This window comes from Onychomys torridus, chromosome 3 (genome assembly GCF_903995425.1).
Source record: "Onychomys torridus chromosome 3, mOncTor1.1, whole genome shotgun sequence".
NCBI lineage: Eukaryota > Metazoa > Chordata > Mammalia > Rodentia > Cricetidae > Onychomys > Onychomys torridus.
The window spans coordinates 43,637,149-43,651,806 of record NC_050445.1 but is presented as its reverse complement, the minus strand read 5'-3'; the positions used below and the strand labels follow the sequence as shown (position 1 = coordinate 43,651,806).

The 14,658-nt window shown below is 45.1% G+C and overlaps 1 protein-coding gene across 1 annotated transcript; it reads right to left on the bottom strand.

Moving 5' to 3' along the window:
• Positions 1 to 8,287: 8,287 nt before the first annotated feature.
• On the bottom strand, positions 8,288 to 13,562 carry LOC118580021. Its single transcript, XM_036181856.1, is given in 3 exon segments — positions 8,288 to 8,651; positions 9,499 to 12,896; positions 13,023 to 13,562. Coding segments are annotated over 3 exon segments (4,302 nt in total).
• Between the last annotated feature and the right edge of the window lie 1,096 nt (positions 13,563 to 14,658).

Here is a 14,658-nt window from a genome sequence, read left to right as displayed (position 1 = left end):
TAACTCTTAACAACAACTTGTAACCAACCCTCCTAAACAATGAAAATTATCCCAGACCCGAAACCCATTAAAAAACCAAAAAACCACCCACCCCACATCACCTCTTTGGGAATATGGGCGTTGTATTCTTAAAATTGCTTCCTGCTGGTTATGGGCGAAGGTATCTTTATTCTGAAAAGAAATATTTTGGGTTAAATTGTCAAATTCTAGGAAAGGTGACTATATCCTTTATTATCCAGTCTGTACATAATGCCAAAGTTAGTGGTTTATCTCAAGTCCTTATTCAAGTAGTCTTTGAAACTGGATCATCTCAGCTAGCCCTCTCAAAATTGCTCTGAGCAATTTGTAGTCCAAAGCTGATCTGTAGATGATATTTGTGACCTTAGTGGTATTATTATTGTCCGTGTGGAATTATTCTTGTTGTGGGGCCCCATCTTCTTCCTGGAGATTTCAGTTGATGTTAGTCCTGACCGTGATTTCCTGCAGAAAACTGATAAGAGACTCCAATACATAGACATGTATAGGCAGCTAATTGAGGCTTTTTTTCTAGAATTAGTTAGTATTCTATATGACCATTATTATCTTAACAAAGTTTAAAATTATATATATGTGTGTGTGTGTGTGTGTGTGTGTGTGTGTATGTGTATGTATGTATGTAGCTGGATACCTTCTCTCCAGCCCTTGCCAAGCCCTGTTAGTCTGACAACCCACTAATAAAATAAAAACACAGATTGTATATTACTTTTAAACTGTATGGCCACGCCAGGCTTCTTGTTATCTACTTATTCTATCTTAAATTAATCCATTTATATTAATCTATACTTTGCCACATGGCTCGTGGTTTACTGGTACCTTACATCTCCCTTGTTGTGGCGGGGGCTTGCAGTGTCCCCTCCTTAGCTCTCCACTTCCCCCAATTCTCTTCTCTGCTTTTCCTGCATATACTTTCTGCCTGGATACTGGCCAATTTGTGTTTTATTTACTAACTAATCACAGCAACACATTTAACATACAGAACATCCCACAGCATATATATATATATATATATATATATATATATATATATATATATATCTTGTAAATTTTGCTATAAAATTCATACTTTAAGAAAAGAAAGTTTAAAGGCTCTTTCTTCTCGCATGATACAGGAAGTTTGCTTTTTCCCTTTAACAACATGCTTGAGTTTAAAGAAGGAGAGAGCCTTTTTCCAACTCCAAAGTCAGCATTAAATTTTAATTGAACTGGGACTACAAGAAGACCAGTAGTGTTAAATTTCTTTAGAGAAGAGCAGAAACAAACATTTAGGAAGACATATGAAATTTTATAGATTATATACCAATAGGCCATTTTACTCTTTTTCTTGGGACAGATTATTTGTCCTTTTTCTTCAGTTGTCTCATTTGTCCAGTGTTCTTCAGATTCCTTAGCCTTCATACTTCTAAAAGACAAAAACAAAAACCATTCCCCAAGACTAATTTTTGGCAGGTACCTTTTTGGCAAGTTACATTCTGATTAAATGAAAAGGCATATGTTAATGGTATGTTAGTTTAAATTGGATGGTTATGCTGGTTAATGAACTATCACTTCTTCTAATTAAGAGGTCTCTTTTGTTCAAATCGAACCTTTATAAATTTTGATGGTATCCACAGCTTATCTTCTCCTGTAGAAACAAAAGGAAAACCTCATCTCCGATGTAACACATATCCTGGTTTCCATGCTGAGGTCAGGACATCGTTAAAATAAATAGGCTGATTTAATTCTGTAGTATTTTTCTATTTTCCAATGTCTCTCGGTAGCTGTTGTTCCTTTCTCATTAGCATCCAGAATATATAAAGAACTCAAGAAATTAGACATCAAAATGCCCAACAGTCCAATTAAGAAATGGGCTATAGAACTAAACAAAGAATTCTCCACAGAGGAAGTTCAAATGGCTGAAAGACATTTAAGGAATTGCTCAACATCCCTAATTATCCAGTAAATGCAAATCAAAATGACTCTGAGATACCACCTTACACCTGTCAGAGTGGCTAAGATCAAAAACACAGAAGACAGCTTATGCTGGAGAGGATGTGGAGCAAGCAGAATTCTCCTCCACTGCTGGTGGGAATGCAAGCTTGTACAGCCACTTTGGAAATCAATATGGCGCTTCCTGAGAAAATTCAAAGTTAACAAAGCATTATGCAGTCTATTTTTGTGGGTATTTGTTACCCCTTTCTGTTTATTTAGTATATCCTTTAGAGTTCTGTTTGATCTTCTATAACTGCTTGGCCTGTAGGATTGTGTGGCACACCCGTAATATTCTTTACATTGTAATAAGCAAACAACTGTTTCATTTTAACAGAGACATATGCTGGAATATTGTCAATTTTAATTTATGCAGGTAACAATGATGACCATAACTTCTAGCAAATGAGTGATTACAGAATCAACTTTTTCAAAACTAAAAGCAGTTGCCCATTGAAATCCTGAATAAACATCAATGGTATGGTGTACATATTTCAATTTCCCAAATTCTACAAAGTGAAACACATCCATCTGCCAGATTTCATTCCTCAGAGTAGCCTTTGTATTGGTGAAATTATTAAAGTTACTCCACATGTTTAAAAGGGAGGTTTATTTTGTGGGGTAACTTCCAAGTGAAGGGATAGGTAGGTTGCAGGGTCTGGGAAAGGTGAGGTACAGTCTGGCGGTGTTCTCTGGAGAACTCTGCCTCAGTCTACCTCCAGTATCCAGAGTCCAGGCACCAAGAGAACCCCCACATCTGGGACTTGGGTCTTCAGCATCCTCTCTCAGCCTCGCCTTGTAGGTGTGACCATTACTGAAGCCTCAATGGGGGTTGGAACTTCCAGGTCAAAGCTGGAATGGCTACCCATTACATCTCCCCCTTTTGTCTAAATAAGAAGGTTTTAACCTAATATAAGACTATATACAAAGGAATGGTTATCAAACGTTGTCCAGGAGTAATGAGGGATAATGACCTAGATAAGATGGAACAACAATCAATGTGAACAATATCAAGCAAGAAACACATACTGAAATCTAGAGAAGTCTAGAGCATGGGTAAATGGCATGTTATAAAGATCATTCCAAAAGGTGTCCTATCCTAAAGGACCTGAATCTAATACTTAATATGTTCTATCATATATATATAACTATATAACTATATATAACTATATATAACTATATATAACTATATATAACTATATATAACTATATATAACTATATATAACTATATATAACTATATATAACTATATATAACTATATATAACTATATATAACTATATATAACTATATATAACTATATATAACTATATATAACTATATATAACTATATATATATATATATATATATATAAAGTTATAACTATAACTGCTTGGCTACAATATCATCAAAGACCTGAGAAGGAATATAATGGCACCTGAGAAATGGAAGAAGGATGCAAGCAACTTTCAGGGATTTTGCAAGAGTAGACAGAGAGAGCTGGCAGCCTGACAGTCACCTAATGTTTCTCAGCATTGGTGGTGCACACAAATTGGCTACAGGCCTAGAGTATCTGACAGACCATTTTCAGAAGCAGGAATTCTGAAAGACCATCTTACCCTGTCTTGGCAGAGTTCAGAAGTCACTTTTCTTTGAGTCCCGCTTGTCCAGAAGGACAGCACTCATATTGTCAGCAGCTGAGGCAAGAGCAGTTCTTTGCCCAATAGGCTATTTTGTGTCAAGAAGACAAGCTTCCAAATGGAAATGTCTTAGAAGCTCAACATTCTTTCGGGATCAAATTGGTCCTGCCAGGACCAATTGTGTCTCACGTCAACAGAATTCTAAGTTATTTAAATGCCATATTCTCTAGGTCCATGAAGTGTTTGAAGATTACCTGTCCATCTGACCTATGTATCTGTAAATCTGGATAACCTAACTAACATAACTATAGAGATGACAAGCATAGGTGACTATAATTCTATAAATCTTATGTACCAAAATAATCTAAGTACTAAGTAACAAGGTAAACAGTCTATAAGAAAATGTACGGTAAAGGATGGTGACTTTAAAATTGTGACAACACACAAAATATTTATAACAGAGGTAAGAATGTATAGTGCAATATGTAATATGACAATAATCTTAAATATATATCAATATACAGAATATCATAAACAGAAGTAGAACATACATACAGTATGAGAGATATAAATTTACATTTGTATTAATATACAAATATTTCAATAAGAGTAGAAATATATGTACATTATAACAAATATAGTTCTGTATTTATATCAATATACAAATTATCTTAAACAGAAATATAAAAATAGTTTACATTTGTATCAACACATAAGAATCCATAATAGTGCAAATTACAGTGCAAATTATCTAAGGCTGTTATTTTACTAAATTTGTTTACTAGTATATACAATAATCTACCATAATATCTTATCTCTATCTATTCAATTTCTTCTTTTTTCATTTTTTTTTGAGACACTATTTCTTTCCTGGAATGCCTACCCACTACACCATTGGGTTACATCCTGCTGGTAATGGTGTCTGATTGCAAAAAGGAACAAGTAGGACATTTCCTTATAATTTCCTTGGCTTGTTGCCAGGTTGTGGAAAAATAATTTTATAACCTTTACTATTGACATGATGTTTTTTTAATGGAATTCTGAGTCTTCCAGCACATTTCCTATCAGTAATTTATCAATCTGATCATTACCTTGTGCTAGAGGGCCTGCGAGACCAGTATGGGATTGGATGTGAGTTATATATAAAGGATGACTCCTTTCCCTGATGGTATTTTGTAACTGAATAAATAGTGAAGTTAATTCTATGCATCAGGGATAAATTATGCAGTCTCAATATGTAATACCACTATTTCAGCATACTGAGAGTTAGTAACTATGCTGAGAGGTTCTGAAAAATCCATTAATACCAACAGAATAGCATACAATTCCGATTTTTGAACTGAATTATAAGGACTCTGAACCACTTTACTTAATTTTTTTGATTTGTAACCTGCCTTTCCATGTTTGTTTGCATCTGTATAAAATGTGCAAACTCCAGATATGGGTTTTTCCCATACAATTTGAGGTAAAATCCAATCAGCTCTCTTTATGAGATATTTGGGATATTTGCTGTTAATTTCTCCCAAAAATTTATTGCAAACTCTTTGCCAATGTTCACTTTCTGTCCATAATTTTTCAATGTCCTCCTTAGTTAAAGGTATGACAATTTCTGCTGGGTCTATTCCTGCTAATTGTTGAAGTATCAGTTTTCCTTTCAAAATTAAGTCTGAGATTTTTTTCCACATGGGTTTTTAATTTTTTATTCAGTTTATTTGGTTAAAATATCCATTCAAATATAATATCTTCCCTCTGCATTAATATTCCTGTAGGAGAATGCCTAGAGGATAAAATAACCAAATTGCAATCCAGCTTTGGATGGAAGCAAAGTATTGCTTTGCCGGTCCCTTGGTGATCTACATTTGTTGGTCCAGTGTTTTCCCTTACCACACCTTCTGCATACTCCAGAAGGAAGGGGCATTTTGTTGCCATTGTTCCTTGAAGAAACATTGTTTCCAGAAATGCCCTGTTTACAGTCCCTTTTCAAATGTCCTTGCTTTCCACATCCAAAACATCTGACATTCCTCAAACCCCTTGAAATTGCTTCTCCTATCTGTATACCATCATGGTCATGAGCTTCAACATTAAACATGTCTCTAATCCAGTCTTCCAACGGTGTAGATCTTGCCTTTAATGGCCTGATTTTTCTCTTGCATGCTGAATTCATGTTCTCAAAAGCCAAAGATTTGATTATTCTTGCTAGCTTCTGAATTAGGGACCATTCTATTTACTACTGAAAGAAAGCCCCCCTCACAGGGGATCTTTCCTCAAGAGAGACCCCAAACCCAAGGAACATGCCGAGACCATGGATCAGATGCAAACAGCAAGAGGGTTTATTCAAATGTGCAGGTACCTGGGCGACACAGTCTCCGGGAAGACTTGCGCACCTTCCTAGGGGAAGGGGGACTTCTTATAGAGTCCTGGGGGCAGAAGCACGGTTACAGAAGCGAGAAGCATAGTTACAGGGTCCCCACTGGTTAATTCAAATTAGGCCAGGGTGAACTTGGGGGCTATCTTTAATTTTCAGAAATGTGCAGCTGTCTGTTCTCCAAGGCCAGGTAGCCAATTATAGATATCTTGTTCTGACTCAAGGTTTTTTCCTCCCAAGACCGGGTGTTTGATATCTCCTGCCTTGACTCAAGGTTACTTTCCCAATTATCTTTCTCAAGGCCGTTTCTTAGGCTAAGTTACTGAGACGGGGGGCATTACATTCCCCCATTTTCTTTTGTTTTAAATGGAATCTTTCATTTTAGGATGGAGAATAAGGAGTCAGCTCCATCTCTGGTTGTCGGAGCCTCTGATATTGCTGGGTTAGGACCAAAGCCTGGACAACAGAAATCCTATCCTTAACAAATTGTACCAATCTGTTGAAGATACATGGCCCAAATAATAAAATGAGCAGGAGGATAATTAGGGGGCCCATGATGGTGGAGATAAGGGTGGTAAACCAGGGTGACCTTTGGAACCATCCTTCAAACCATCCCTGTTGTGACTCGAATAGTTGTTGTCTCTGTTTTAATCTTTCTCTTAATTTAGCCATGTTATCCCTGACTACTCCAGTATGATCTGCATAGAAGCAACATTCTTCTTTAAGGGCCGCACATAGGCCACCTTCTTGTAGGAAGAGGATGTCTAACCCCCTCCTGTTTTGTAAAACAACCTCAGATAGCGATGTAAAAGGGATTTTTCCAGGGCACTTATGGATTCCTCTAGGGCCTGGATGTCAGTGTGCATAGCCATCTGTAGTTGTTTGAATTGTGCAGTTTCCATGAGCGCCGCAGTGCCAGTTCCTATGCCTGCAGCCATACCCCTGACAGTTAATCCCCCCAGCAGTAAGGCCATGGTCATAGTCATCGGTTCTCGAGGGAACCTGTGTCGTTCCTCATAATAGGTAAATACATATTCGGGGTTATGATAAACAATTTTGGGCCATAATTCTATCAGTATACAATAATCAGAGGTCAGATTAAGTACTGCCATTGAAATACATGGAGTCAACCCAGTGCTGCAGCCCCAATAGGTTCCAGTGGGGGCTACCAGGTAGTAAGAGCCCCCGGTCATCTGTTGGGTGGTATTGCATAGGAACTGGTGAGACCTGGGCATCTTTCCTATGCATAATCCTTGTCCCGCAACTTCAGATAGGGTCAACCTATGTTGAGGGGTGCGGATGCATTCTGTGGATGGGGTAGTATGGTTAGTAAATTTCCCCGTAACAGCAACCCCTTTGTAATAAGGGGGACTTGAAATTAGGCAAAGCCAGCAGCTTCTGGTTTTGTTTGGGGCAGTAAGGTTGAGGGTTAGATATGCTCCTTGGATTAATTCTAGGAGCCTATCCCCAGTGCCCGTTCTTACAAAGGAAGCGGTGGTGGCCAGGCTAACTGTAGGAGACATTGTAGTAGACAGGTGGGGGAGCTGGGCTGGGGCCCTCTCCGGTTGCGAGGGTGACTTCTGTTCTGGGAGAACAGGGTTGGGGCCCACATGAACGTTAACTGATTCTATTTTTTGCTTTATTTGGAAAGTAAATCCCTTGTCTGCTCCTGTCATATAGAACCTAACTCCCCAAGATCGCCCATCAGTCCATGAAGAGAACTTTGTGCCCTTCGGGGTGAAGGAAATGTTTAGTGAATCTTCTCCCTTCCGACTTCGTCCCACCCTGATGAGATCCCAACTGGAACTAGGCTCCCAGTATGTGTCCCTGGTCGTTTTGCATCCCCATTTTGCACAATATAGAGATTCTAGTCCCCCACATTTGTAAGCCGTATTCCAATCTCTTCCGTCCCTATGGCATACATATAGCTGGGTCTGCTGCAGCTTTCTATAGGCTGACTGTGTTCGGCAGCCAGGCGAGTCGGCTATATAGTGCCCTTAGGTTCTATCCCCAGTCTGTATGGCCCGCTTCTTCCGGAACATAACATTGTTGTGGTCTGAATCTAGGACAGGGGGCCTATTAGTGTGGGTGTATTCGGGGATATCCCAGGTATCCAGCCTAGTGACTAGATCACATATCTTGGGAGTTAAGAAGGGCCACCATGTGTTAGGGGCGTGTTGAGCAGTCGTGGACCAGACCATGTCTCCAGTCTGGGAAATGACCTGCCAGGTAATTTTTTTAACCAGGTGGGGGCTCTCTGGTGATGCCCCTCCTAACGTTAGGAGGGCTATCAGGGGGATTAGGGGGACCCACGGGTAAGTCTTATCTTTAGTGGGTTTGGAGAGCGTTGAATTTTCCATGTAGACGTCTTGATGCTCTCGGCTTCGTCGGGTTCTTTGGCGGCCTTCACATGTGACGCGTGAACCCACGCTGCTATCCCGTCAACCTTGAGTGCAGTGGGAGTAGTTAGCAAGACAGTGTATGGTCCTTTCCACCTCGGCTCTAGGTTCTTGGATTGGTGGCGTTGGACCCAGACAGAGTCCCCAATCTTGAATGGGTGAGGCACCACCGGGCGGTTCAGTTGCTCCCGGTAGGCATCGGCCAGGGGTTTCCACACCGTCTTTTGTACCAGTTGGAGGGCTTGAAGGTGCGCCTCCAGGGTAGGGCTAGTGGCAAAAGAGGAGATATCAGGGTGAAGGAAGTTTATTATTGGTGGGGGAGTCCTATATAAAATCTCAAACGGAGTTAGGCCGTGAGGCCCAGGAGTATTCCGGGCTCGGTAAAGGGCTAGTGGGAGTAGGAGCACCCAATCTCTAGTGCCAGTTGCGAGCATTAATTTGGTTAAAGTCTCCTTAATGGTTCTATTCATGCGTTCTACCTGTCCTGAGCTCTGGGGGCGGTATGCACAATGGAGTTTCCAATTGATCCCCAATAGCCTGGCCACCTTCTGACTTACCTGGGAGATGAAGGCAGGCCCATTGTCTGACCCCAATATCTGGGGCATTCCATACCTGGGAAAGATGTCATCCAGGAGTTTCTTGGTTACCACGGTAGCAGTTTCTTTCTTGGTAGGGAAGGCCTCCGTCCATCCTGAAAAAGTGTCTACAAAAACCAGAAGGTATCTGTATCCATATAGCCCGGGTTTTACCTCAGTGAAGTCAAGTTCCCAAAGGACTCCAGGGCGGTGGCCTCGCAGGCGGCTTCCTCTGTTCAGATGGGTTTTTCCTGGGTTGACTTGGGCACAAGCAGGGCAGCTGGAAGTCACCTGTTGGAGGACCTGTTCCTGATTCAATAATACAGTGTTCGAAGCCTCATCAGCCAGAAGGGCCTTCATCTTGTTTTTGCTTAAGTGGGTTAGCGCGAGGAGGAACTTGAGCATGTATTTTGTGTGGGAAGTTGGCATAACCAATTTGTCATCTATGATGTAAGCTTGTTGTTCGGGGCTCCATTCCGCCCCCATTTTCTTTGCTAGTTCCTGGTCCTCCGGGCTGTAGGGCATGGGGTCCCTGCTTGGCTGTTGGTCGTCCTGCAAGACCAGCAGCTTGTCGCCCCTGGGTGGTTGTAAGGCCACTGTCCGGGCCATCAGATCGGCCAGCCGATTTCCCCGCGCTATTACAGTCATCCTTCTGGTGCCCGGGACAGTGTATAATGCTGAGCTGATGTGGGAGGAACAAAGCCCTTAAGAGGTCTAAAATTTCTTTTTTGTTTTTAATTTCCTTGCCCTCTGAGGTCAGGAGGCCTCTCCTCCTGTATATTTCTCCATGTACATGGGCAGTAGCGAAGGCATATCTGCTATCGGTATAGACCGTGAGTCTCTTACCTTCCGCCATCCGGAGGGCCTGGGTCAGCGCGACCAGCTCTGCCCTTTGGGCCGATGTTCCTGGCAGCAGCAGTGAGGCCCAAATTACCTCTGTTGCGGTAGTGACTGCTGCTCCGGCCCTCCGTTCTCCTTCTTGGAGAAAGCTGCTCCCATCCGTGAACCAGATGAAATCTGGCTTCGACAGCGGTTGATCTGTTAGGTCGGAGCGGGTACCATGGGCCTCTGCCAGAATCTGGAGGCAATTGTGCTCCTCTGATGGATCTGGCAAGGGCAGCAGGGTAGCGGGATTGAGGGAGACAACTGGTCCGAACACCACTCGGTCTGTGTCTAACAACAGAGCCTGGTAGTGGGTCATCCTGGAATTTGAGAGCCATTTATCTGGAGGCTGCCGGACCAGAGCTTCCACCACATGGGAGGATAACACAGTTAATGACTGTCCCAAAGTCAGTTTCCCTGCATCCTTGAGCAAGACAGCAATGGCAGCTACCATGCGCAGACAAGGGGGCCAAACTGCAGCCACCGGGTCCAATTTCTTGGAGAGATAAGCTACAGGTCTCTTCCATGGCCCCAGTCTCTGTACCAGCACTCCTTTTGCAAAGCCTGAGTTCTCGTCCACGAATAGTTCAAAGGGCTTAGTCAGATCTGGCAGGCCAAGAGCTGGTGACTCGAGTAAAGTCCTCTTAATTCGTTGAAAGGCCTGCTGTTGCTCCTCTCCCCAGTGGAACATGACACCGGGCTTGGTGAGAGGATATAAGGGGGTAGCCATCTCGGCAAAACCTGGGATCCAGAGGCGGCAGTAGCCGGCTGTACCTAAGAACTCTCGCACCTGGCGGGGGTTCCTTGGAGGGGGTATGGAGATTATGGCCTCCTTCCTTGCTTTCGTGAGCCATCTCTGTCCTCCCTCCAGGGTGTAACCCAGGTAAATGACCTTGCTTTGGCAAATCTGGGCCTTCTTGGCCGAAGCCTGATAGCCCTTCTGTCCCAGTTTAGTCAAAAGGGCCCGAGTGCCTCTCAAACATTCCGCTTGGGTTCTGGCTGCTAGGAGGAGGTCATCCACATATTGGAGCAAGATTAAGGCCAGGTGTTCGACCTGGAACTCGGCCAAGTCTGAATGTAGGGCCTCATCAAAGAGGGTCGGGCTGTTCTTAAACCCCTGGGGGAGCCGAGTCCAGGTCAACTGTCCTGAAAGTCCCATTTCTGGGTCTCTCCATTCAAAAGCAAATAGCAACTGGCTCTGGGGATGCAATCTCAAACAGAAGAAGGCATCCTTTAAGTCCAATACCGTGTACCAAATATGGGTTGGTGGAAGAGTGCTGAGGAGGTTATAGGGGTTTGGCACCGTGGGGTGTATATCCTCAACCCGTTTATTAACCTCCCTCAGGTCTTGAACTGGTCTGTAATCCCCTGTCCCTGGTTTTTTTACCGGCAGGAGGGGGGTATTCCAAGGGGATCAACAGGGCACGAGTACCCCCTGGTCCAGGAGCCTCCGGATGTGTGGCTTAATACCCTCGTGGGCTTCCCGGGGCATGGGATATTGTTTGATTGAAACATGAGTGGCGGAGGCTTTTAATTGAATAACAAGGGGGGGTTGGTCGCGAGCCAGCCCCAAGCCGCCAGTCTCTGCCCATGCTGAGGGAAATTCTCTCAACCAGCCCTGTATCCCTTCCGGTGGCTCCTTAGAGGACTCGGATTCAAAGAGGCGGTATTCCTCTTCCAGTCTTAGGGCTAGGACTTGTAGGGGGGTCCCTTTGGGCCCCGTAACGGTTGACCCCTTGTCATCAAAATAGATCTGAGCCTTGAGTTTGGTCAATAGGTCTCGGCCCAATAATGGGTGAGGGCAATCAGGTATATGCAGAAAAGAGTGGGTTACCTGTCCAGATGCCAGCTGAACCTTTCTTTCGGTGGTCCATCGATATCTCCTGCTACCTGTGGCCCCCTGGACCAAAGCTGTGCGGTCACTGAGAGAGCCTCCGGTATGGGTCAGGACTGAATGTTGAGCTCCGGTGTCCACCAGGAAGGTCACTGGCTGCCCCCCGATCTTGAGAGTTATCCTAGGCTCAGGGGGGGGCTCCTGGCCTTGACCTCCCTAATCTTCCAGATTGAGGAGGTCCGTGGCTCCTGTCTTAGTTTTTCCAGGCCCTCGAGGTTTCTTTGGGCAGTCACGAGCCCAATGTCCTCTCGCTTTGCAGTAGGCGCATTGGTCTTTGTCAAGGGGTGTCCTTCTTTGATCTCCCTTCCTAACTCCCTCCCTGACCTGTCCCTGAGACACTACAGCGGCCAGGACTTTATTTATTTCCCTATGACGTTTCTTATCTCTCTCTTCCTGTCTCTGCCACATTCTCTCCTCCCGCTCTTCGGGAGTTTCTCTTTTATTAAAAGCTTTTTCTGCCTCCTTCAATAAATCTGACAAATTGAACGAATTCAATCCCTTTAGTCTCTGTAACTTGGCCCTTATATCTGGACTTGACTGATAGATGAAAGACAAGATGATGCTCGGCGCCTGTCCTGGATCTTCCGGATCATATGGGGTATACATTCTATAGGCCTCTTTAAGTCTTTCCAGGAATGCTGCCGGCGTTTCATCTTTTCCCTGGACCACATTTCTAACCTGAGCCAAATTGGTGGGGCGCCTAGCAGCCCCCCGGAGACCCGCTAAGAGCAACTGGTGAAAGAGACGTAGGTGCTCCCTACCTTCTGGGGTCATGAAGTCCCAGTTCGGGCGGGTGAGGGGAAAGGCTGCATCAATAACATTAGGCAGTTGGGTGGGTCTTCCATCATCCCCAGGAACCTGCTTCTGGGCCTCTAAGAAGACTCGCTGCTTCTCCTCCACTGTCAGGAGGGTTTGCAGTAACTGCTGACAGTCATCCCATGTAGGCTGGTGGGTCATTAAAATGGATTCAATCAAGTTAGTCAAGGCAACAGGGTCCTTAGAGAATGGGGGATTATGCTGTTTCCAATTGTAGAGATCAGAGGCCGAAAACGGCCAGTACTGAAGCTGGTGACTGGGGCCTTCCCTGAGGGGAAAGGCCCTGGATACTTTGGCTGGTTCATCGCGCTTTCCTCATAGGTGACCGGCAATTGGGGAGGGCTGTCCCTGTAGAGGATATTCGGGGACTGCCGCCGCCGCCGCTGCTGTGGTCGGCCCGGGAAGTGCCGCTCCCGCCGCCCCTGCCACCGCCGTGGTGGGCCCGGGAAGTGCCGCTCCCGCCGCCGCCGCCGCCGCCGCGGCTGGCGCAGCTGGCCCGGGAACCGCCTCTTCCTGCGCTCGATTCCTCGGATACGGCGGTGGGTCCTCTGTCAAAAGGTCAATAAGGGGTGAATTGGAGTCCGCAGGAAGGACAGGGGTTTTAGGGGGATCCTTTCGTGGGAGAATAGGGTAAAGGGAGGAGGTAGGAGGGGCGAGAGGGGGTGGCGGTGCTGTGGGGAGGGAGGCCGGGGGTGCTGGCAGGAAGAGAAACGGCTTAACCCATGGGGGGGAGTTGGTCGCTAGGAGTTTCCATATGGCGATGTATGGAACCTGGTCCGGGTGGCCATGGGGGCCCGGAGGGAAGACTTTTCCCTCCACCTGTAAAATAAGACTGAGGTTAAAAGTTCCCTCGCGAGGCCATCCCACATTCATTGTGACCCAGTCGGCCTCGCAAAGGGTGATCCATTTTTTTCTCTTAATTACAAGTCCCTCGTTGTTGGCTCGTGCTTTCACGTCTGACCAGTGGTCAAGCGTGAGGCTCAAGGGTGTGGTGACAGTCTGTCCCATGGCTGTTTCTAGGAAGAGAGCGCTCAGACAGTAAATAACAAACGACAGACAAACGCAAACAAGACTGACACACGCTGCGCGGCTCCGGCTCCAAACCGAGAGCAGAAACTCAGACGGAGAGTGCTGTGAGGGTCCGGATCCCTCCTCTCCAACCGACACCATGTATCCCTCGGATACGTGAGTGTAAAACCGTGCCCCTGAGGGGACTTCAGACACCCATGGAACGTCTTCCAAGGGTCACGGTGGGCGAAGTCCGAGCTCGTCAGCTCCTTCTGCTCCCACCGCACAGACAGATTACCAGGCGCGCGGACTGACAAACAACAATTGGACAGGACAACATATAGTGAGGCCGGCCGGCTTACCTCCTGACGGTGGGTCGGTGGTCCTGGGGAGGGGTCTCAATCTCGGTGGGACCTCCAATGAAAGAAAGCCCCCCTCACAGGGGATCTTTCCTCAAGAGAGACCCCAAACCCAAGGAACACGCAGAGCCCACGGATCAGATGCAAACAGCAAGAGGGTTTATTCAAATGTGCAGGTACCTGGGCGACACAGTCTCCGGGAAGACTTGCGCGCCTTCCTAGGGGAAGGGGGACTTCTTATAGAGTCCTGGGGGCAGAAGCACGGTTACAGAAGCGAGAAGCATAGTTACAGGGTCCCCACTGGTTAATTCAAATTAGGCCAGGGTGAACTTGGGGGCTATCTTTAATTTTCAGAAATGTGCAGCTGTCTGTTCTCCAAGGCCAGGTAGCCAATTATAGATATCTTGTTCTGACTCAAGGTTTTTTCCTCCCAAGACCGGGTGTTTGATATCTCCTGCCTTGACTCAAGGTTACTTTCCCAATTATCTTTCTCAAGGCCGTTTCTTAGGCTAAGTTACTGAGACGGGGGGCATTATACTACTGAAGCCAGTCTTTGTAAGAAATTGTGAAAGATTATTTTGGGCCCTGTATAACCTTTGTAAATGACTCGGTTTTCCTTCCTGGTTCCTGAACTCTGTCCCATGCATTCAGGGCTGCCATTCAACATAGAACTAGGGTTTAGATAACTTATAAACATTGCCTTTGTATTGCACCATATTGGCCTTCTCCAATAAGCT